The following is a 20,977-nucleotide window of genomic DNA, read 5'->3' as shown; positions in this document are numbered from 1 at the left end:
GGCCCTCACCCCCATCCCTACCATATACTATAGTCGTCACCGCTGCAGGGCTCCGTGGTCCCTTTATCTACTTCCCGCTCCGCTTGGGTGAAAGAACTCTCCCGTAGCCCCTGGCACACCCAGGCCACCCTCACCCTCCACCTCTGGGACCTGCACGGAGACCTCTGATAGACCCCAGGCAGCGCCCTCGGGGCATCCCTGGGTTTGGAGCGGCTGCTGCAGCACCTGCGGGTGCCAGGCCTGCAGAGCACAGGCCCACGGGGGCCGGGGTAGCACCCGCAGCACACGGCGACCCAGGCGGCCCAGGGCTCGGCGCAAGGGGCGCTGCAGCAGCCCGTAAAGGAAGGGGTGCGCCGCGAAGGCCGAATAGGCCACCCAGGTGACGGCCGCCTCCGCCGTTGCGGCTCGCGCGGCAGGCGCCAGGCACGCGCAGCCGTAGGGCAGCCAGCAAGCTGCGAACTGGCCCACGGCCAGCGCTGGGGCCAGGGCCGCCTTGCCCCCTGGCAGACGCGGCCGGAGGGGCGGCAGGATGGAGAGGCGGCTGTCCAGGGAGTCGGAGCGCAGTCGGGGCCCCCGCGCGGGCCGCGGGGGGCGCAGGGCAGCGCGGCGGGCCACCAGGAAGATGCCGCCGTGGGCGCCGAGCAGCAGGAGGGCGGGCAGCACGAAGGCCAGCAGAGCCCAGAGGGGCCGAAAGGGCCCGAGGCCCCCGGCCAGCACGGAGCAGCGCGCGGGCGCGGGGGGCGGCGCGGGCGGCGGCCCGAGCAAGCCAAGCGCGCCTAGCAGCGCGGCCGCGGCCCACAGCGCCACGAGCACGAGCGCGGGCGGCGGGCGCGCGCAGGGCCGGAGCGGGTGCGCGATGTGGCGGTAGCGCGCCAGGCCGAGCGCGGCCACGCCGAGCGTGCCCGCGGGCAGCAGCGCCGCCGAGAGGAAGCGCGCGGCGCGGCACGACGCGGGGTCCAGGCGCGCGCGGCCCAGCCCCGGCGGCGGCGCGGCCAGCAGGCCCAGCGGCATGATAGAGGCGGCCGCCAGCAGGTCCACGACGCACAGGTGCGCCAGGTAGGGCGCGTCGCACAGGTCTGGCGTGCGGAGCACGGCGACCAGCAGGGCGCTGTTGCCCAGCAAGGTGGCCGCCTCCACAAAGCCCGCCAGGACCAGCCCAACAGAGGCTTCGACGACTTCGGGGCTGCCCAGCCTCGTAGTGTTGGCCATTCACGCGTTCAGGCTTCCGCCCAGGCTGGGATGCACAGGGTGAAAGGGTGAAACGGAGACTCCTCCCCTGCCCCCCTACCCCCCAACACACTCCACACCCCACCACACTCGACCTCACCCTGTCCGAGATCCCAGTCATCTCCCTGGCTTTCCTGGCTCCTCACCTCACAGGCTTCCCAGGCACTAGCTCCGTTGCCCAGGTCGCTGACCTCCGCTGCGCCTGGCTGGACCCATGGAGAGATGCAGGACTGGACCTGCCGGCTCTCTCCCTGCGCAGCCGAACCAGCATGCGCCACAGGGCCCCCTTGACGATGGTACTGGCTGTCACTCGGATGCACCCAGAGCCAGTTGGAGGGAGGGGCAGGGCCGGCACTGACCCCCTGGGTCCTAGCAGCTGCCAGCTGGAGGCCAGAGACTCCTATGTGGAAGTGCCCTGGGAGGGCCCTGGAGCAGACATAGCCTGGAGGCTCCACTGGGGGGGGGGGAGTTAGAGTGGGTGTGGGAGTGGTGCCAGCCTGAGCCTGTGCTGCCTGTCCTGGTGGCAGAAAGGGGTCCCTGCTGGCTGTCTCCTGCATCCCAGTCAGCCCAGGCCGCTAGATCAGTCAGCCTCTGTCCGGAGCCCAAATGGAAGTGCTGGTGACACCAAGCTGGAGGGAGAAGACCCCTCAGTACACCCTGGCCCCTAGCAGGGCTGATCCCGAGAGAGGGGAGGCGGGGACAGGTGAGAGAAGACACACAGGAGGTGCAGAGTAGGGGTTTCAGGATAGTACACAGAGACTTTGGGGCGCACCTGCTGGCTTCTAAGAATACACTTCCTCTCAGGAGCATTTCGTGGTTCCTTCCTTCCTCCAAGTCCTCATCAAACCCACCAGTGGGTTCAGAACCCAGCCTGACCCCGTCCACACCCTCCTCGCCTCCGCCAGACCCCTCCCTGTTGCCGCACCTCAGCCTGCTGGCAGCACTCTCCCCCAGTGCCATGAGGTCTTACAGGAGGCTGTGCGCCCCAAGCTCCTCAGCCAGTGTGGTGTGCAACCAGGGGCGCTTACCAGCAGAAGACTGGAGGGTGGGACAGAGGGAGCGGCGAGGGCCTGGGGTTGGTGGAAACAGCCTCTCTCCACGTGGTTCTGACTTCTGCACCCAGGCCTCGGGATGGCCTGACACCATCCCCTCCTTCAAACTCCTCCCCTCTAGAGGACTGGCTGGACCCTGACTGACGGACAGCACACGCTACTGCCCACCCTCCATGCAGCAGCCCTTGAAGTGCATCCCTCTGAAATCAGATCATGATGTTGCTCTCAACCCTCCAAGAGCATTCCCCAGTCTGGGAGCCCAATCTGGGCTCTTCTGGGCTGTGTGGGGGCCTCTGCCACCACCTGTCCTTGCCCCACCCTCTGACCTCAGCTCCTCCCCCTTCCCTTCCAGACTCAGCAGTCACAGTGCTGCCCATATGCCAAACCCAGCTGCCCCTTGGGGCTCTCTGCACTGGTGGTTCCTCTTGCCACAGCGACACCCCTCCCCCTCAGGTCATTAAACACGGGCCTCTACTCAAGAGGGGCCTTCCAGAAGCTTCTCTTCTAGAGCTATTCTACCGTCTATCACTTCTGCCCGGGAGGGTGTGTCTGCGCTCTCCGTGCCTGACATGACCCTTCATGTTTGTGTGCTATGTTCAAAGCCCCTGTTACTGGAAGGTGAGCCCTACCCCATCAGGGCCTTGGTCTCTTGCTTCTGCCTGTGCCCCACATCCCCTCGGGCACACAGACGTATCTGGACAGACCTTCAGGCTTGACTCGTCTGGAGTTGGGGTCAGAATGGACTTGGTCCAAATCTCCATCATTCAGACGAGGAGAATGGGTCTAGAGAAGGCATGTTGAGCAGATTACACAGGGAGTCTGCTTCCGAGACTCATACCAAACCAAACCCATTGCTGTCGGGCCAGTTCCTACACACAGTGGCCCTCCAGGACGGGGTCGGCCAGCTCTCTGTCCTGGGAGTGGCTGGTGGGCGCAGCCCTCTGACCTTGCGGGTCATCTTTTGCCAAGCATTTTAACCACTGCACCACCAGGGACTTGAATCTCTGCTTCCTGGAGCTCCGCCCAGCGACAGAGCCCCGCCCCCTGTGGGTGGAGCCACAGCTTGCAGGTGGGCAATTGTCTCTCGGAGGAGGAGCTGGATTTTGTGAAATTTGGGTCAGAGGAGAGAGGAGGGCTGACCCTCTGGCCTTCCTCTCCCACTGCCCAGCCAGGCCTTGCAGCAAGAAATGACTTTGAGATTAGGATCCAAGATTGATCGATCAATCGAGTGGTGGGCTCCTTGCTCAGGGTCTCTTTTAGCAAAGAGAGCGAAGAACTTCCTACCCACACTCACTGCCATCAAGTGGGATCCGACTCACCGTGACCCTGCAGGACAGGGCAGGAATGCCCCATGGGTCTCGGGGGCTGTCAGTCCTCATGGGAGCAGCAAGCCTGTCTTTCTGGCGCACACACATACGCGCGTGCACACACACACACGAGCTGACCCATGAGGAAGCTAGGCTGGTGAACGGAATCGGGAGGGATGGCTTGGTAATTTAGGAATCACCAATTGCTGGTCAACCACAGATAAGTCCAACATGAGAACGTTCCCCAGCATCCTCTGTTCTAATGTGCAACAGGGAAGAGTGTGACCAGACCGGGGTGTGGGGTGGAGGGTTGACTGCTGAGCGTGAGCGTGCCCGTCTGTAGAGTTTGGACGTTCTGCCAGGCTTGGAACATGGTACGCGTCAAAGGAAACCAGGAAATCGATGGAGGTGGGCAACGTTCCTTAGAAGTGAAAATAAGCCGTCCACCCACCACTACTGCCGCCCAGCAGGGACTGGAGACAGAGTCCAGGGAGGCCAGGACCCAGCTTACAAGGCGTGGGTGTCACGCTTAGGAAGCTGTCTTTGTGCAGGGCAGGCAAATGCTCACTGGGTGGGTGCTGGTGGAAAGGAAAGTTCTTATGCTGGACAAGCAAGGAAGAAGTACAGCTTCGGGCGAGGGTGGGGGGTGGGGTGGGGCTGGAAGAGCACTGCTGCAGGCCTAGAAATGGAGAGAGACAGGAGTGTGTGTGTGTGTGTGTGTGTGTGTGTGTGTTGTCACATCCGCGTTCTGAGCTCTCTTTGCTAAAAGGACTTCAAAGCCAGAGTACTGTCCAGGAGCACAGCGCACACCCAGTCTTGGATCGTGGATCTTGGATTCTGGTGCTGTTTCCTGCTTCCAGGGGCCGCACCCTTCGGAGAAACGGCTGGTTGCAAGTTTATGCTCACTGAGCCTGGGCATCTTGTGCCAGAGGTGATGGGGACCCAGGAGCCGGCTCGAAGGAGCTCCCGCTGGCACAAGCCAGGGCGATTTGAAGAGCAAGGTAAATGATGACAATGATGGACAAGAACCCAGGCAGCCAGGCTGACCATCCACCCAGAAGGGAAATGCCTAAAGGGACTGATGAAGTTCGAGAACCACGAGTTACAGCTGCAGTCCCCACGAGTTACAGCTGCAGTCCCGAAAATGGACTACAGTCATTGATTTCAGGTAAAGCCGATCCGACTCACCGCGACCATCGATGGGTGGAGGAGGAGGAGTGAGGGGGCGCTGACACTCTTTAAGTATCTCCCTATTGGTTACGGCTGAATCGCAACGGGAGGGACCTGGTGAACATCGCCCTGACGGCACGGTGGGAGCTCATCCTTATCACCAGGAACGGCACCGTCCTCCCAGACACATCCCTGAGGTGGTGTTCTTGCCCCGTGGCAATGCCATGATGGGCAGACAGTGGACCACGCCATGCGGAGAGCTGTCCTACAGAGCGCCTGGCCTGTGGCCTTCAGGGGTCAACACTCAGTGACGAGCGAGGGAAGAGAAAGGGGAAAGGCTTTTGGCCACTTGGCCTTGCAGAAGACTGGGAGCCATGGCAATGACACCCACATATCAGCCCCCAACTGTTTCTGTGCACAGGAGCCTGGACGGATAACTGGCCGCCCTGCTGGCCTCCGACGCCCACCCACTGTGCATGGCCTCCTCCCACGGCTGCAGATGCGGGGCCTGGGCCTGGCTGCCTCTGCTTGCAGTTCATGTGGCTCAGAGTGCACGCTTCTGCTTAGGCATTCGGACGCAAGAAAACAGAGGTGTGGACCGACATGAGGGCTGCCTGGTCCCTCAGAGTCATCACGGGGCGGGGGACGGGCAGTTCCCAAATGACAGTTTGGAGTGGATGGTGAGGGTCCCTCGACAAGCTCACTTCCTGGGGGCTGCTTTGATGATGGGCACAGACCACCAGGGTAGGTCCTGCTTCCTGTGGTGGGGTGGCAGCCCCTGTGTGTGAGGTGCCCCCTGCAGAGCGACAGGTAGACAGAGGCCAGAGGGTGTGAACATGGAGTTTAATACACCTGGCCATGCACGCCAACGCTCAGCCTCATTCTCAGGTGCAGGGTGTGGATTGGGGGCTGGCCTCCCCTTGGGCTGGGGGCTCCTCTACCACGTACACGTGCAGCCTTGATCAGGCGGCGTCCATTGGGCCCAAGTCCTCACTCTCAAATTTTCGGTCACCTCCCTCCTAGGCAGCTGCACCCAGCCCGCTGGTGCCCAGTGGCACCTGACTCCTAGCCACCCTGCAGGACCCGACAGAACTGCCCCCAGCCCCCCGGCTTTTTGGGTCGCCCATCTTCCCCGGAGCAGACTGCCTCTGCGTTCTCCCAAGGAGCAACTGGGGGTCCAACGTGTCACTGGATGGCCAATGGCCGTGGGCCACCTCTTAGGCCTCCAGCCACCCCCCGCCACTCCCATTGGTGGAGGAGGGGGTTCGTGGGGGGGCTGCCATGCCTAGAGCGAGAGGGATGGGAGGGAGGGTGGGTGGTTCCCAGCTGGGAGGCGGGCAGGTCCTGCAGGAAGGGGTGGGCAGGGAGGCAGGAGAGGAGGGGGGTGCCCGGGGCTCAGAGGCGGATCTCCAGCAGGTAGCGCAGGCGGCACTGGCTCTCCTGGTAGACCAGGTACTCGCTCTGGGAGAATCTGGAGTTGCTGAACTTGGGGCAGGGCACTGGCTGGCCCTGTGGCACCATCACTCGCTGCCCATCCAGCTCCAGCTCTGTATCCTGGCTTGGATCTGCAGGACACAGCAGGGCCCCTGAGCAGCCTCCAGTCACTGGTCCTTGGCCTTATCAGGGGCAGGGAGGTGGGGTGGGGCGGAGGGAGGAGGGGGCGGCCCTGGGGCAGGGCCACCCACTCTCTTCTCCAGGCCCACCACAGGGGACACTTGCCCGCCCGCTCCAACCCCTCCACCTGCTGGCCTTTGTGCAGCCTGGGACACTCCACCTCGCCCTTCGACGCCCAGGCAAGACACCTCCTCCATGAAACCCTCCTGGATAGCCCCAGAACCCCTCAGGAAAGCCTGCTCCCTGCCCTCTGAGGACCACGGGTCCCTGGCCTCAGCTCCCCGCCCCCTCACCAGGCTCCGTGTAGCCCCGGGCAATGACGCTGTGGAAGCCCGAGGGAGGCTGCTTCAGGCTGGGGTCGTCGCAGGTGATGTGGTACTCTTGGCCCAGTGCTACCTCGCCCAGGAACATGTAGCCAATGCGTTGGGTCCCACAGGACATGCCAGTCACTGGGGGAAAGAGAACAGCCCAGAGGTGGGCATGGGGCACCCCCGACGGACCCTGCGGAGTCTCCCAGAAAGCACTGCCTTGGCCTCCAGCCCACCCCCTTAAGGGGCCGTGTTCCCATCTCTCTCTCTCTCTCTCTCTCTCTCTCTCTCTCTCTCTCTCTCTCTCTCTCTCTGCCACTCTCTGCAGCCAGCTCCCAGCCCCTAGGGCTGCTGTCATGGTGTCACCAGGCAGGGAGCCTCGCAGGGAGCCTCGCTCCCCACCCCCTGCCCCCGCCCCCACATTCACTCTCCTGAGACTCCCTGCCACTCGCCACTCTTCCTCTTCCACCTGAGGGTGGACCTCCCTGGCTGTGGGCAACTGTGGACACCTCTGAGCTTGGCCGAGTCCCTGTCCCTGGGGTGGGCGGGCAGCAGGGATTTCCAGAGATGGGGTTGGCTTGGGCTGAGAAGGCGGTCTAGGGGAGTCACCTCAGCCAGGATATCTGAAACTGGCGGCTCACTACAGACATCTGTGGGCAGCTGATTTTCCACATGCCCTCTCAGGGCTCCCGAGTCCTGCTGTCAGGGTCTTGGCCTCCCACCTGGGCCTCCAGGCCTTCTGGGCTCTCTGGTGCCCTCTACCCACCGCCCCACAACCGCTGTCAGCCACCAGGAGCCTGCTGCCCACGTACCCAGCTGCACTCCCGGACGTGCCAGGCATTCCCTCCAGACTGCAGCATCAGGCAGTATGCTGGGCCCTGACCTCCAGCCTGGTTGGGGTGTGCCCGGCTGTGTCCCCTTCCTAGGCCTGCTTGGAGCTCACCCTCCACACCACCGCCTCCAGGAAGCCATCCCTGAACTGCCAGGCACCTCATCAGAGCCCTCCCCTCTGCCCCCCACCCCGAACTCCAGGATGCCCACTGAGCAGTACGCTTGTTTAAGGGGCTCTCTCTGAGAGACAGGTGTCCCAGGGTGGGGCAAACAGCCTAACTCGACTCTGAATCACAAGTTTGGCTGTTCAAACCCAGGCCCGGAGATCTCCTCCAAAGGTCCAGCCTAGAACTAGGTCCTGGGGGCAGGTCCAGCCTGCACATGGGCACCAGGAGCCCAGACAGACATGATGGACACTGGCCAGAGGGCCCGATGCCCGGTGCCTGTCTGGGCCGGCCCAGAGGGTGGCTTACCATAGCCAGCCGACTTGCTGTTCTCTGAAGCAAAGTAGATGCCCTTGCCAACACGGCCCCCGGAGTGTGGCATGATGCGGAGCCCGCTGGTCAGGATGGCGGCTACCACGGCCACGTTGGTGCCATGCCACAGCAGACGCCGGTTCTCCAGCTCGGAGTGGGCCTGGAACCTGTCTCCCTGGGGAGTGGGGGGTGGGGAGTCACCCCATATAAGGGACTGGGCTTCTCACTGCCTCCTCTGCTGCTCGGAGTACCTCTGTGCTCTCTCTGTCTCTGTCTCTGTCTCTGTCTCTGTCTCTCTCTCTCTCTCTCTCTCTCTCTCTCTCACACACACACACACACACACACACACACACTCCTACTCACAGACACACGTGCACACACACTCTCACATGCACGTGAGGGATCGATCCACATCTCCTGTGCAGAGCTGCCTGCCCACCTGCCCGCCCAGTGGCTGGGTAAGGCCCACAGCAGCGAGGAGCCCCCCCACCCCCCAAGGCCAGGGTGGAGGGGGCTAGGGGCTGTGCTTACTTCGCCTTCTCGGTTCACTTTCCACACGTGCTGGAGAACCGGGGGCTGGTACCTGCAGCAGGTCTGGTCTAAGTAGGTCTGGATCACCTGTGGGGACAGTAGCGGCTGGGCACCCAGGGCCGGGGCCTGTGGACTGTCTCTGGCCGGTCCCCCCACTCCCCCAGGGCCATGAGCGGAGAAGGCCAAGGACAGGGCTCCTCTGGGCACCCCAGCAGCAGCGAGCCCTGCCCACCTTGTACTCAGGGGCCCCGCCATCCAGTAGCTGCAGTTGGCATTTGAGCAGCTGGTAGTTTCGGTCCAGCGGGTGTGGCACCTCCTTCACCTCTTGCTCCTCCTCGGGCATGGCCTGCAGGGTCTGGGCCAGCTCGATGTCTGCTAGCACCTGAGAGGGTGGGCATGGGGAGTGGGGGTTGGGTAGGCGCTTGTCCCATCCATCCCCTGGCTGGCGCTCTGCCACCCTACCTCTGTCTGCCTGTCAACCACCTCCCTTTGTCCTGCCCACTGTCGTCCACCCACCCGAGCCTGCTGGGCTTTGGCCCCCCCAGCTCTAGACCCAGCCTACTGCTCACCACCCATTGCCCGCTGCCCATTGCCTGCCGCCCTTACCAGCAGCATGTCCTTCTTGGCCTGCAGCAGCTCGGGCGAGTTAATGGGTGGCGGCCGGGCACGGCCGAAGTTGTGGGGGATGACAGTGTAGAAGTTGGAGGACAGCTCCTCCAGGCTGGGGCCGCCCCGCGCAGGGCCCTTCAGGGCCTCCTCCAGGGCCTCCAGGGCCTCAAAACCCCGAGCAATCTGCTGCTTACTCAGCTTCCCCAGGGGCATCTTCTTCACGTCTGGGGAGGGTGCCAGGAGAGGGGGGGGTGGGCGCCTCAGCCCAGCTGCTCGATGCCGGTCAGCCCTGCCCTTGCAAGCCCCTGCCACTCTGCAGGCCACTCACCCAAGTTCATGTGGGCCATCGCGTCCTTGAACATGTCCTTGCTGAAGATGTTGTTGATGAGCTTCTGTGTGGCCGGGTCCAGGGAGCAGGGCCGCACGCGCTGGACCACCTTCGTCGCCACAGGGCCTCCATCCACCTAGGGCAGAAGGTGCGAGTCTGGGAGAGCCAGGCAGGGCCCGCAGCCAGAGCGGGCTGCACAACAGGCGGGGTCTCCCACAGCCCCCCTCCCTTGGCCCAGGCCGCCCACCTTCCGTGGCCGCTCTACCTTCACCACAGCCTCCTGGGCCTCGTCCTCTCCCTGCACTTCGATCAGGGTGTACTTGCCGGGATGGGCCACGAAGTGGTCTCGCTCTGCCCAGCTGTTCTTGGTCTTGTCCCGGAACTTCTTCTCGAAGTCCTTCTTGGCTGCCTCCAGGGACGGGAACTGGCTGAGCTTCGACTGACCCACCTCTCCCTGCAAGGGAGAGCCTTCAGGACGCGCTCCTGCAGAGCCCTGCCCCCACACCCACGAATCTGCTAGCCTGGATAGGCCAGGCCTTGTGTCTGGGAGATGGTGGTGGGGGGGTAGGGGGACAGGGGGGCAAACTGCAGCTGCGGACCCCAAGGGTACAGGGCCGGTGGCACTCACCACGCGGCCCCAGCGGTTCCAGCAGGCGAAGCGGCTGCCCTCTTGCAGCAGCTGGATGATGTAGAACTTGTTGTTGTTGCTCCCGATGTTGGTCTGGTTCAGGGTGCAGTCATAGTCCTCGTGCACCTGGGGTGAGGCTGGGGTGTGTGTGCATGCCGGATGGCAGGCCTCCCAGACACCCCGAGAGGGGGCTGGTGGGGACAGATGTTGGACTGCATGGGAGGGGTTGAAAGAGGCTCTCTGATAGGACTTGAGTGGGTCAGGGTTTTGAGGGGACTTGGAAAACTCAGGGCCACGTCCTCGTTGCAGGAGGCTATCAGAGGGCCTCGCTCTGACTAGGGGTATGTGAACCTGCCTTTGGAGGAATCTGAGAGGGAGTCGGCTTGAAGGGACCTGGGTGAGCCAGGGCTGAGAGACTGAGAGGCAGAGCCCCAGTTTTAGAGTGGTGGTGGGGAGACCTGGGACACTCAGGGGCCTGCTCTGGGATCCAAGAGGGACAGCCTTCACGCCAAAGGTCTGTTTGGAGTCTTCTCGCAGTTTGCTTTCAAGCCTTGAGCTACTTTGGCTAGAGAGAGCAGGGTCCCAAGGAGTAAGGGGGCAGGCGTGGCGTGGTACTCTGTGAGCGGGCAGGGCAGGTCGTGGGCTCTCCCCGCAGGTCTGCTCGGAGGCTGCAGGCTCACCTTGGTCTCCTGCTGGTGGCTGAGTGGGCACAGAGGGTCCACGCGGACTCTGCGCGCCTCTGCAGGTGCAGCCCTCAGGGCCTCGGCAGCGGAGCGGTAGCTGTCCTCCTTTGTCCCCTGCTTCCCCTTCTTCTGGGGACCCTCGCTCTGCACCGAGGCCTTGCGCTTAGGAGCCATGCTTTCCAGGGGTCAAGAGAGGGCACTCAGACTTCGGGGCCTGCACAGCCCTGCCCACAGCAGAGCCTCTGCTTGCCTGGCTTGGCTTGCTTATGGCGGGCCTCTTAGATCACCTTTCCCTACTCCCCACACCCCTATACCCCCGCCCTGCATTTCCCAGCTGCTCTCTGCACCCCAGACATCCATTCACACCCCCCCAAAAACCGCCCCCTCCCGGTCATATTCCATGCCTGGACACTCCCTGTACCCACTTAGGTTGAGGAAGCCTGCTGCCTCCGCCCCTCCCAGGAGTGCTGGCTCCTGGAGAAAGTGAAAGGAGAGGCCCTCCACCACTTCTGACTCCTCCCATCCATGTTGCTTACTGAGTCACCAAAGCTGGTGTGTGGGGTGTGGGAGGTGAGGTTGGAAGGGGGCAGGGTCAGGAGGGTCGTGCTCTTTAGGCTATGTTTCTCCCCCTCACCCCACCCGCCCCACCCCTGAACCTGGGACAAAGTGATGTAGAAGCCTAACCCAAACCCAATAGTTCTGGGGTGCCAGCCCTGTCTGTCAGGAGTCAGGCTCCAGCCCCACCCACCTTGCCCTGGAGTAAGGCGGTGGGGCAGGGTCAGAGGGCACTCACCTAAGAGGAGCAGAGACCAGGGAGAGGTGGCCGTCACCAAGCCTGGTACCAGGACGTCAGGGGAACGTCAGGCGCCTTCTCGGGTCTGGGGCTGAGTCTCTAGCTCCCCTATGTGAGCCTCAGGCGGGACTCAGGGAGGGACATTCCGGCCGAGGCCAGCAAGAGTTGAGCAGAGGACTGGATTCCAGTTACTTGGCCACCAGTGGGGCTGAGTCAGAGAGGCCGTGACTGGTAGGGGCGGGGCGGTCTGACCTGCCCCACGGGTAAGTAGGCACCGGATCCGGACAAGCACAAGGCCCCAGGGCCGAGATTGCCCAGCGCGCTGCTCATCTGGCCTGGGGCAAGCGGCACGTGCCTGCTGGTTGCCAGTGACCTTGGGTCTGGGCATTGCCCTTCTCTCCCTGGGGTGCCTAGGTTCACCCTCCATTCAGTGCCAGGCTGGTATACCGTCGCGGGCGGGCCGCACCCTGGACTGGGAGGAGTCGTGCTCGGAAACCCGCCACCTCGCAGCAATGTCGCCCCCAGCGGCCAGAGGGCGCAAACGCAGCCTCTCGGGTCTGATCCTGCCAGGCGTACCACCCACCCCGCCAAGTCGTCAATCGGCACAGGGCGCACGCGCCACCGCCCTGGGCCGGAAGCTACAGGCTGGTTTCCGACTCGAAATGCCGCGGGAGCCTATCGGAAGCCTGGAAGGCGGAGCCACAGGCGTCTGCCCTATGGGTGCTTGGGGGCGTGCCAGAGTCGACGAAGAGCCCAATGAAGCTGTGGGAGGCGGGGCCTTGCGGGCTGTGGGAACCAGTCCGGGTGCGGAATCTTGCGAGACCGCCGGGGTTTCGTCGCCACGTGAGTTCAGCTTCTGCGACTGCTAGGGATACTGTAGGCAGCATGTCGTCCACCGCAGTGGCTCGCAAGCGGGGAAAGCCCACCTCGGGGGCCGGGGCTGGAGCAGTGGCCAGCAAGCGGCGACGGAAGGTGAGCCTGGCATTTCCGCGGTTGGTGTCAGATCTGCTGCTGGGGCCACCCCTTCCCCTTGTGGGGGACCGGGGCCTGGGCCCTCCAGCTAGCTCTCTCCCAGGACCTGCTGGAATCCGCCTTGCTCATCACCCCTCATCACCCCACGGACGAAGGCCAGAAAACCCTTACGCTTGAGCTTGGAGTTACGGCCTCTCCCGGTCCTGGGGCATTCCAAGGATCGCAATGGGCCCTTGATTAGTGTCAGGGTGCTTGGGACTCTCGACACCTCCCCCTCCCCCCCCACGAAACCACTATAATTTCATTTCCAGACCGATTCTGCCGGGGCCAAGGGCAAAGCCAAAGGTGGAGGCAAGATGAATGAGGAGATCTCCAGCGATTCTGAGAGCGAGAGGTGAGCCGTTTTCTTTCCTCTCATGGAAGGGAAACTGAGGCCCATGGTGGATGGACATACTCACGTGGAACAGAAGCTGGGTCTAGGACCCTGGAGTCCGGTTCATGGCTCAGCTTGGGGCGTCCCTTCAATGCCTTGCCCCAAACAGTCTCGTTTCCTGCCTCTCTGGGGTCTCTGAGGAGAACCCCTGAGCCCAAGGGTGGCAGGGCCCTGAGACCTCCCAGACTTGGCAGTAGGGAGCTGAGCTCAGGGCTGAACTGGGGAGAAGAGAAAGAGGTGTCACTTAATTTCCTCACTTGTTCACAGTGATCTGGCTGCCCCCACGGAATGTGAAGTGTGCCGGGGGCTGGCCCCATGGCCACTGCTGGAGATCCCTGGGGCCGGCAGCTAACACAGTGAGGGTGTTCACATAAAACTGGGAGGGGTGGAGAAAGAACGCTACAGGGGTCCGAGAAAAGTCCAGGGTCCAAGAATGGAGGGTGGGAGAAGACCCAGCGTGCATCGCCATGTGGAGGTCTTGGAAGGGCCCTTCATTCTGCAGGCCGAGGGGGGTGCTGCATGGTGCAGGCTTGCTCTGGGAATGGGCCAGCTGTTGGATGCTGTGGGATGAAGGCCCCCCGGGCAGAGAGCTATGGAGAGCTCTGGTCTGTAGCTGGTGGGGGGTGGTGTGTGTGTGTGTGTGTGTGTGTGTGTGTGTGTTGCACCCTGCTCATGAGAAAGACTTAAGAGTGTCTTAGTGAACATGGGTGCGTGACAGACCCCGTGCTGAGCACTCTTCAAACCCCTGGGAAACCCCGACAGCCCACTGGGACCAGAGCTGGTCACTAGGAAAGTTTCTTCCTCTTTAAGGTCTGATGTCCATACAGTCATAGTCACCTGTTTCAGCGTTTGCTTGGCAAGTCTTGGCAGGTGCACAGGTGAATATCATCAGCACGGTGAAGATAGCAAGTGGATCTTTCACTTCCAGAAATCCTGGTCAGCCACTGGCCTTCCAGTTTTGCCTTTTGTACAATGGCAGCCACCTTTGGGAATCCCACAGTATACTTTGTTGCTTTTCCTTAGCGTAAGAATCTCTAAACAAGAGATTGATGGGTTTGGCTGCACAGAGAAGTCCCCACACTGGCAGCTTCAGGACAGAGTGGAAAGCTTGCTGGACATGCTGCCCAGTGGTCCCTGGGGCCTCATTTGGCCTCGGTCCTTGAATTTTCAAGGCCCCTGTGAGGAGGTCCTTGGCAAGATTGTGAGGGAACCCTGGCAGGCCGACCTGTGCACCTGATTGGGACTAGGTACACCGAAGTGATGTGGGCAGAGGGACAGGTGGCCTGCATTTTTTGCTTCTGAGCTCCAGGGTTGCGCGACCCAGTAAGCAGGGTAAGTACGAGCCTAATTGTGCTTACTAAATGGTCTGCAACAAGCATGTGAAAAACATAAAACTGTTCATTACGGATTAGGCACAGGTAACCCTGTGCTTACCTGGCCAGCTGGGATCTCCTTCCCTGTGAGGACTGTCTCTTTGAAGAGAGGCTTTGCTTCCGAAGGAAGGTGCTCTGGGGTCAGGAGAGAGAGATGCCAGTCGGGTCGTGAAGCACAGTCTTTGATGTGTGGAAAGGTGTCATTGTTCTCTGTAGATCCGTGAGTGTGCATGAGCAAACCGGTGCTCGCTGTGTCTCTTAGGCAGTTGGACGTTGCTGAGCTCCTCTGACCCTCCTCTAGCTCCTGGGTGCAGGTTCCAGCGGGGTTAGGCTGGAGTGGGGGAGTGCCCTCAGCTGGCCCAGGGAGCGGGCATGGCAGGGAAAGCAGGAGCCACAGGGTCAGGCCGAGCCCCGGCCAGCACAGACTCACCTTGAATTCCAGGGCACTGGGATGGAGGTGACTGCACCCCCGTGCATCTGCCGGCCACCCTCGCCTGGCGCCCTGTAGTCCTGAGATCTGCCTGATCTGTTCTGCATGTTGGATCTCCTGTGCCCTGAGCCTGCCCTCCTTATTTACTCTCTCATGTGGCGAGCGTGTCTCTTGAAAGGAGGGGGTAGGGGCCAATTAATTCTCTGGTTCTTGGTCCATCTGACAGTATCTTTGGCCCTTGGTGTGTAATTGGGCACAGCCTTCTGGCACTTTTCCTCCCAGTGTGGCTCCCCTGTCACGCACGTTGTTGCGATGTCTGGAGGCACGTTGCTTCTTATCTTTGGTCCAGGACCTACGTTTCCAGAGCGACTTTCCCCTGTGAACTCTTGGGGAACCGGGTCTGTTTGCTTTGGTCACCCGCACCCCTCAGGCTTTTGCTTTTGCATATGTGATCACGGGCCTGGAGGACCCCAAGTGGCTGGGAAAACCTCAAGGAGACACTGCCGGAGGGGTGGGTTGAGCCCTCCCCCACACACACCTAGCTGCCTCCTGTTGACAGCCTGCGTCCACGGAAGGCGGAGGGGGAGGAGGAAGAGGAGGAGCTGGAAGAGACTGTGCAAGAGAAGAAGCTCCGCCTGGCCAAGCTCTACCTTGAGCAGCTCAAGCAGCAAGGTGAGCCCACAGGGGCAGGTGAGGGGCGGGGCCTGCTGCTACAGCCTCAGTCACTGCTGGGTGCTGGGTGAAGGTATCAGTGGGCTGTCAGGGCTGGTAGAGCTGTGGGAGCAGCAAGGGGCCTCTTGGCAGGTGGGGCCGGGGAGGGATGGGTAAGTGTTTCAGATTGGTCTGATAGCCAAGGTGGGAGAGCAGGGAGACCATTCCACCTTCCTTCCCCTCTGCCGGAAGCAGCAAGACTGTGGAGCTCAGGCCAGGGGTTTGTGGCTCGGGGACGGAAGGGGAACCCGGGGGTTGGGCCTCGGCTTCTTACTTGGTCTGCTGTGTCCCGGACAGAGGAGGAAAAGGCTGAGGCCCGAGACTTTGAAGAGGACCAGGTGGCTGGGCGTCTGAAGGAGGATGTGGTGAGTGTGCGTGCGTGCACATGTACGCCAGGAGATCTTGGGAGGCTGCTTCTGTTTCCCAGGTCTTATGCCTCTCTCCTCCCGGCAGCTCGAGCAGAGAGGGCGGCTGCAGAAGTCGGTGGCAAAGGAGGTGAGCGGGTAGGAGACTGGGGTTAGCCTGAGGGAGGTGGGGGCTCAGCCCCGGTCGGAGGGCTGGTTGGAGGCTCAGGGGGTCTGGGCTCTGGTACACCGTGGCACATGGGCAGTCAGGGCCAACTGGGGGTCCTGTTTTCCTCCTGACTGGGTTGGGTGGGGTGGATGGTGCCCTCATGCCCCCGCCCCGCCCAGATCCAGGCCCCAGCCCAGGCCGATATCCGCATCCTGCGGGGCCACCAGCTCTCCATCACTTGTTTGGTCATCACCCCCGATGACTCGGCCATCTTCTCCGCTGCTAAGGACTGCACCATCATGAAGTGTGAGTCAGTGCCTTGGGGGGGTGTGCCCCCAAGGGCTTTCAGAGGAGGCAGAGAGCCCAGAGAAGGGATGCTCCCAGGGAGGCAGCGGGGGTTCTCGGCAGGGATGGCTTGGTGGGCGTTGACGTTGCAGGTGAACTGAGGCCAATTGGGGCTCTACAGTTCTGAAGGAGGAGCCCTGGTGGTATAGTGCTAACTGCAAGGTCAGCAGTTCGAATCTACCAGCTGCTCCTTGGGAGCAAGATGAGGCCTGGGGAGCAAGATGAGGCTTTTCACTCCCGTAAAGAGCCACAGACTCCGAAACCCACAGGGCGGTTACACCTTGCCCTGTAGGGCCCCCATGAGCCGGCGTCCACTCGGGGGCCGTGAGTGTGGTTTTCTTGAGTGCAGTTGTGAGCTGAGACCCTGGCCCTCTTCCTGGCAGCCTCTGGCTGCTGACAACCCTGGCCGCCGATAGCCCCCTCACCCACTGCAATGGTCATGGGGAAGAACTCCACTGTCGCCCCAGAACGCTCACCTGCTGGGGCCCACGGGAGGCTCCTCGGGGCACTCTCTGCAAGGGCTTTCCTGTGGCCCCCCGCAGCCCTTGAAGGGGGCTGTCAGCCAGCTTTCTCCCCCTTTCCCCTCCCATGGTGTCAGGGAGCATCGAGAGTGGACGGAAGCTGCATGTAATCCCGCGAGCCAAGAAGGGCACAGAGGGGAAGCCCTGCAGCCACAGCAGCCACGTCCTCTGCATGGCCATCTCCTCTGACGGCAAGTACCTCGTAAGGCAGGGTCAGCCGGGGTGGGGGTGTGTGGGCGGCACGGCGGGGTGCAGGGTGCCTGGGTCACCCCCTCTGTGTTCACAGGCTTCAGGCGACCGCAGCAAGCTCATCCTCATTTGGGAGCCTGAGAGCTGTCAACACCTGTATACCTTCACGGGACACCGGGACTCCGTGTCGGTGAGCCAGCACCACAGGGGGCCATGGTGGGGCTGGAGTCAGGAGCAGGGGGACGCTGTGGAGGGGGTCAGTGGAGGGGAAGGGTAGAACCCAGCCTGCAGGGGTCTGTCAGGGGGCCTGTTGGGGAAGCTGCAGCTGGAGGGACTGCCTGCTGAGGGCAGGTGAACAGACTTGGCTGCACAGACGTGGCCCACAGAGCTCGGGGACAGGGGTGCACTCGACTCGCTGGGCAGGAAGCCCCTGTAGGTCTGACTTCCGCCTCCCCCTTTGCCCTGATCCCTCTCTCTATGCACCCCAGGGGCTGGCGTTCCGCAGGGGCACCCACCAGCTCTTCAGCACCTCCCACGACCGCTCCGTGAAGGTGTGGAACGTGGCTGAGAATGCTTACGTGGAGACACTGTGAGTGTTTGCATGTGCAGGGAGAGGCCATGCCCCAGTGGGGGCTGTGTAAGGGGGACACAGCCCACCTCCTTGTCTTGTCCTGCCCTGTCTGGTCCTCAGCTTCGGCCACCAGGATGCGGTGGCTGCGCTGGATGCCCTGAGCCGGGAGTGCTGCGTGACGGCTGGCGGCAGGGACGGGACCGTGCGCGTGTGGAAGATCCCTGAGGAGTCCCAGCTGGTCTTCTACGGCCACCAGTATGCCCCCTGCGCGTGGGGAGGGCAGGGCTCCGACAGGGTCTGGGGCGGGGCCTGGATGTGGGGAGGCGGGACTTGGGCAGGGGTGGGGCGGGGCCTGTGTGTGGAGGCGGGGCTTGAGCAGGGTCTGGGGCGGGGCCTGTGTGGGGAGGTGGGGCTCAGGCTGGGGCGGGGCCTGCATGTGGGGAGGTGGGGCTCGGGCAGGGGCGGGGCCTGCGTGTGGGGAGGCGGGGCTCGGGCAGGGGCGGGGCCTGCGTGTGGGGAGGCGGGGCTCGGGCAGGGGCGGGGCCTGCGTGTGGGGAGGCGGGGCTCGGGCAGGGTCTGGGGCAGGGCAGACCCTCACTCGCTTGCCTCCAGGGGCTCCATCGACTGTCTCCAGCTCATCAACGAGGAGCACATGGTGTCAGGCGCAGACGATGGGTAAGAGCTGCTGCTGCCGTCCAGCCCTGACCCGCCTGGGGCCCGGCACTTTGCGAAAAGAAGAGGCCCTGGGAGCTGGGCACCTTGTGTGCAGCCTATGGCTGGCCTTTCAGCCCAGCTTTGGGCCCTCACCCTGTGCTCTGCCTACAGCTCCGTGGCCGTGTGGGGCCTCTCTAAGAAGCGGCCGCTCGCCCTGCAGCGCGAGGCCCACGGGCTGCGCGGGGAGCCGGGCCTGGAGCAGCCCTTCTGGGTGTCTGCGGTGGCAGCGCTGCCCAACACAGACCTCGTGGCCACAGGTGGGTGCCCGGCACAGTGGGTGGTGGGCAGCTGGGGGCCGGGCGGGCCTGTGCTGTCCTCACTGTCCCCTGTTCTCAGGCTCCCACAGTTCCTGTGTGCGGCTCTGGCAGTGTGGGGAGGGCTTCCGGCGCCTGACCCCGCTCTGCGACATCCCCCTGGTGAGTGGGCCAAGTGCTCAGTCCTCCTGCCACACTCCCATGGCCGCCCTGGCTCTGGACTCTGGGTTTACTGTACTGTTTGTGCCGCCAGCGCAGAGCCGGCTGTGACCTCTGTGTGCCCAACTCCTGGCACACGCTCACTCCTGTGCTAAGCGCCCAGGTGCCAGGCACTGCCGGAGCAAAGGCCCAGGGGTCTGGGGTGGCCTGTAATCAGTTCAACACGACCAGATCAGAGCAGGCTGGGCTGGGCTGGCTGCACCCTGCGGGAGGGCCTTGCTCAGAGTGCAGGGTGTGGGTCAGAGGTCCCGGGCACAGTGGGCACCCTTTAGCCCAGTGCTCCTCGCAGACTCACTGTCTCACCTTCATCCCGGGGGTGGGAGACAAGCAGGGTGGGCTCCCTCTCACCCTTCTCCTTGTGTTCCTCCCTCAGGTGGGCTTCATTAACAGCCTCAAGTTCTCCAGCACTGGGGACTTCCTGGTGGCTGGGGTTGGGCAGGAGCACAGGTGGGTGATCCCTTGAGGGGAGAGAGTGGGTGGCCCCGCTGAGCGGGCAGGGGGCCTGGCTTGGCCTTAGTGTAAGGTGACCAGATTTTAACATTGGTAAAGCGGGACACCATTGATAAGACTCATATCCTGGCGAAATAGCCACATGGCAGCCGAAAACCGTACACCCTAGCTTGTCGTGCATTCTTTAAAAAAATCCGGACTTTTTAAAAACGCTGCAGGATGCGGGACAAATTGTTAAAACTCGGGACTGTACTGCCAAAAGCGGGACGTCTGGTCACCTTACCTTAGCGGTACCTCTCTTCCCGCAGACTCGGCCGGTGGTGGCGGGTCAAAGAGGCTCGGAACTCCGTCTGCATCATCCCTCTGCGCAGAGTGCCCACATCCCCCGCCGCCGGCTCCTGACTCCCTGTTATTTAATTCCCCCAGGCCCCACCCAACCCACTTCCTATTAAAAACCTACCCCTTTGGGACCTGGGGTGTGCGTGCGTGTGTGTGTGTGTTCTTAAAAATAGGCTCGGTACTTCGTACACACACCACACAAGTCAGAAGTTCAACCGGATCAAGAAGCGTTGTACCACCTTTACCACCATCAACTTTAGGACTCACTGTGACTCATGTAGGGTTTTTTTTTTAACATGTTGGCAAAAATACAACAAGAGGTTTACCAGTTGAACAACTTGTACGTGCATAGCTCGGTGCTGTCGACGATACTGCACCACTGCTGGTCTCTCTGGAAACTGCCCGCCGTGAAAATGGCCTGCGTGCCCTGAGCACCAGCTCTCCCTTCCTCCAGTTTGGTTCCTTTCTTTTTCAGTCGTTTTCTTGATAGTGTACTCACGTATCGTACACTTCCACCGTGACACCGCTTCTGAAGAGTTACACGACATCACCACACTCACCTCTGATGCCCCATCCTGTACCCCCTGATGCTCCCCAGCCCCCTTCCCCTCTGACCTCCCTCACATCAGCCATGTTACCTCTCTGCGTACACGCCTGTGTGTCCTGAACTGGGAAACTCAACAGAATAACAACAAGAAAACTATAAAAATAAAAGTGAGGGAAAAAAGATTTTAAAAGCTAGAGAAGAAATTCCTTGGCACAGTGGAGGAATATTTGAGCATATTCAGGCTGGGAGACCCCCTCCTGTAGCTTTGGGGCTTAGGGTGGGAAATCCCCGTGGGGGACAGGACTGGACCCACCTCAGCTCTGGCTTGAGGGCTCATGCCCGGTCAGGCTCTCACCTGGTCTTTGGTCTGGTCCCTGCAAACTCCCTCAGGGGCTGGTGGTGAAGGTCAGACACCTGATGGTACTGCTTGGGGGCAAGGGCCACAGTTGAGAGCCTAGATTTGTCCCAGTGACCCTGGGGGGCCGGGTGGGGGTGTCCAGGTGTTTCTGGCTTTAGGGAGGCACCCTGAAGTGGGAGCAGAGGAAGGAGGAGGTGTGGATCTGCCCCACCTCCTCAGTCCTCAGTGTGTGTGCCCCACCCATTGGATCTTCAGTAGAACTTGTGCTCAGGGGGAGAAGCCCCTGCTCTGAACGCCTCCCCCAGACAAACCCCAGCATTCGTCCTGAGAGCCAAGTCCCTGAAAACCTTGACTTGGATCATATGTGCTAGAATCCACCCTGTGCCCCACCACGGTGTTCTGCGGGTCCCTAGAGAGTGCCCACTGAGCTCAAGGATGACACACCAACAAGCACCCAGGCTCCCAGGATGCAGGACGTGCC

The 20,977-nt window shown here is 62.2% G+C and overlaps 3 protein-coding genes across 4 annotated transcripts; 1 reads left to right on the top strand and 2 right to left on the bottom strand.

Moving 5' to 3' along the window:
- Positions 1-63: 63 nt before the first annotated feature.
- On the bottom strand, positions 64-1,209 carry GPR62 (G protein-coupled receptor 62). Its single transcript, XM_075547923.1, has one exon. It carries the CDS (start codon positions 1,207-1,209, stop codon positions 64-66), a length of 1,146 nt encoding a protein of 381 aa, XP_075404038.1.
- Positions 1,210-5,582: 4,373 nt separating this feature from the next.
- PARP3 (poly(ADP-ribose) polymerase family member 3) lies at positions 5,583-11,940 on the bottom strand. 2 transcript variants are annotated; one of them, XM_075547445.1, is made up of 11 exons: positions 11,558-11,940; positions 10,762-10,939; positions 10,082-10,207; positions 9,701-9,907; positions 9,454-9,589; positions 9,123-9,349; positions 8,749-8,898; positions 8,517-8,603; positions 7,983-8,160; positions 6,664-6,819; positions 5,583-6,321 (listed from the first exon to the last, which is right to left on the bottom strand). In XM_075547445.1, exons 2-11 carry the CDS (start codon positions 10,936-10,938, stop codon positions 6,152-6,154), a joined length of 1,614 nt encoding a protein of 537 aa, XP_075403560.1. In that variant the 5' UTR covers position 10,939; positions 11,558-11,940; the 3' UTR covers positions 5,583-6,151. The 2 variants fall into 2 exon arrangements, with proteins under 2 accessions (XP_075403560.1, XP_075403561.1); XM_075547446.1 differs by having other exon boundaries at positions 9,719-9,907; positions 11,558-11,935.
- A 397-nt stretch (positions 11,941-12,337) lies between these two features.
- On the top strand, positions 12,338-19,728 carry RRP9 (ribosomal RNA processing 9, U3 small nucleolar RNA binding protein). The gene is made up of 15 exons (XM_075547447.1): positions 12,338-12,529; positions 12,841-12,923; positions 15,325-15,437; positions 15,774-15,841; positions 15,930-15,971; positions 16,169-16,295; positions 16,933-17,057; positions 17,142-17,234; positions 17,533-17,633; positions 17,736-17,870; positions 18,228-18,290; positions 18,441-18,586; positions 18,666-18,745; positions 19,176-19,249; positions 19,561-19,728. Exons 1-15 carry the CDS (start codon positions 12,443-12,445, stop codon positions 19,652-19,654), a joined length of 1,431 nt encoding a protein of 476 aa, XP_075403562.1. The 5' UTR covers positions 12,338-12,442; the 3' UTR covers positions 19,655-19,728.
- Positions 19,729-20,977: the final 1,249 nt, after the last annotated feature.

Source organism: Tenrec ecaudatus, chromosome 4, assembly GCF_050624435.1.
Source record: "Tenrec ecaudatus isolate mTenEca1 chromosome 4, mTenEca1.hap1, whole genome shotgun sequence".
NCBI lineage: Eukaryota > Metazoa > Chordata > Mammalia > Afrosoricida > Tenrecidae > Tenrec > Tenrec ecaudatus.
This window is presented reverse-complemented; position numbering and strand designations above follow the sequence as displayed.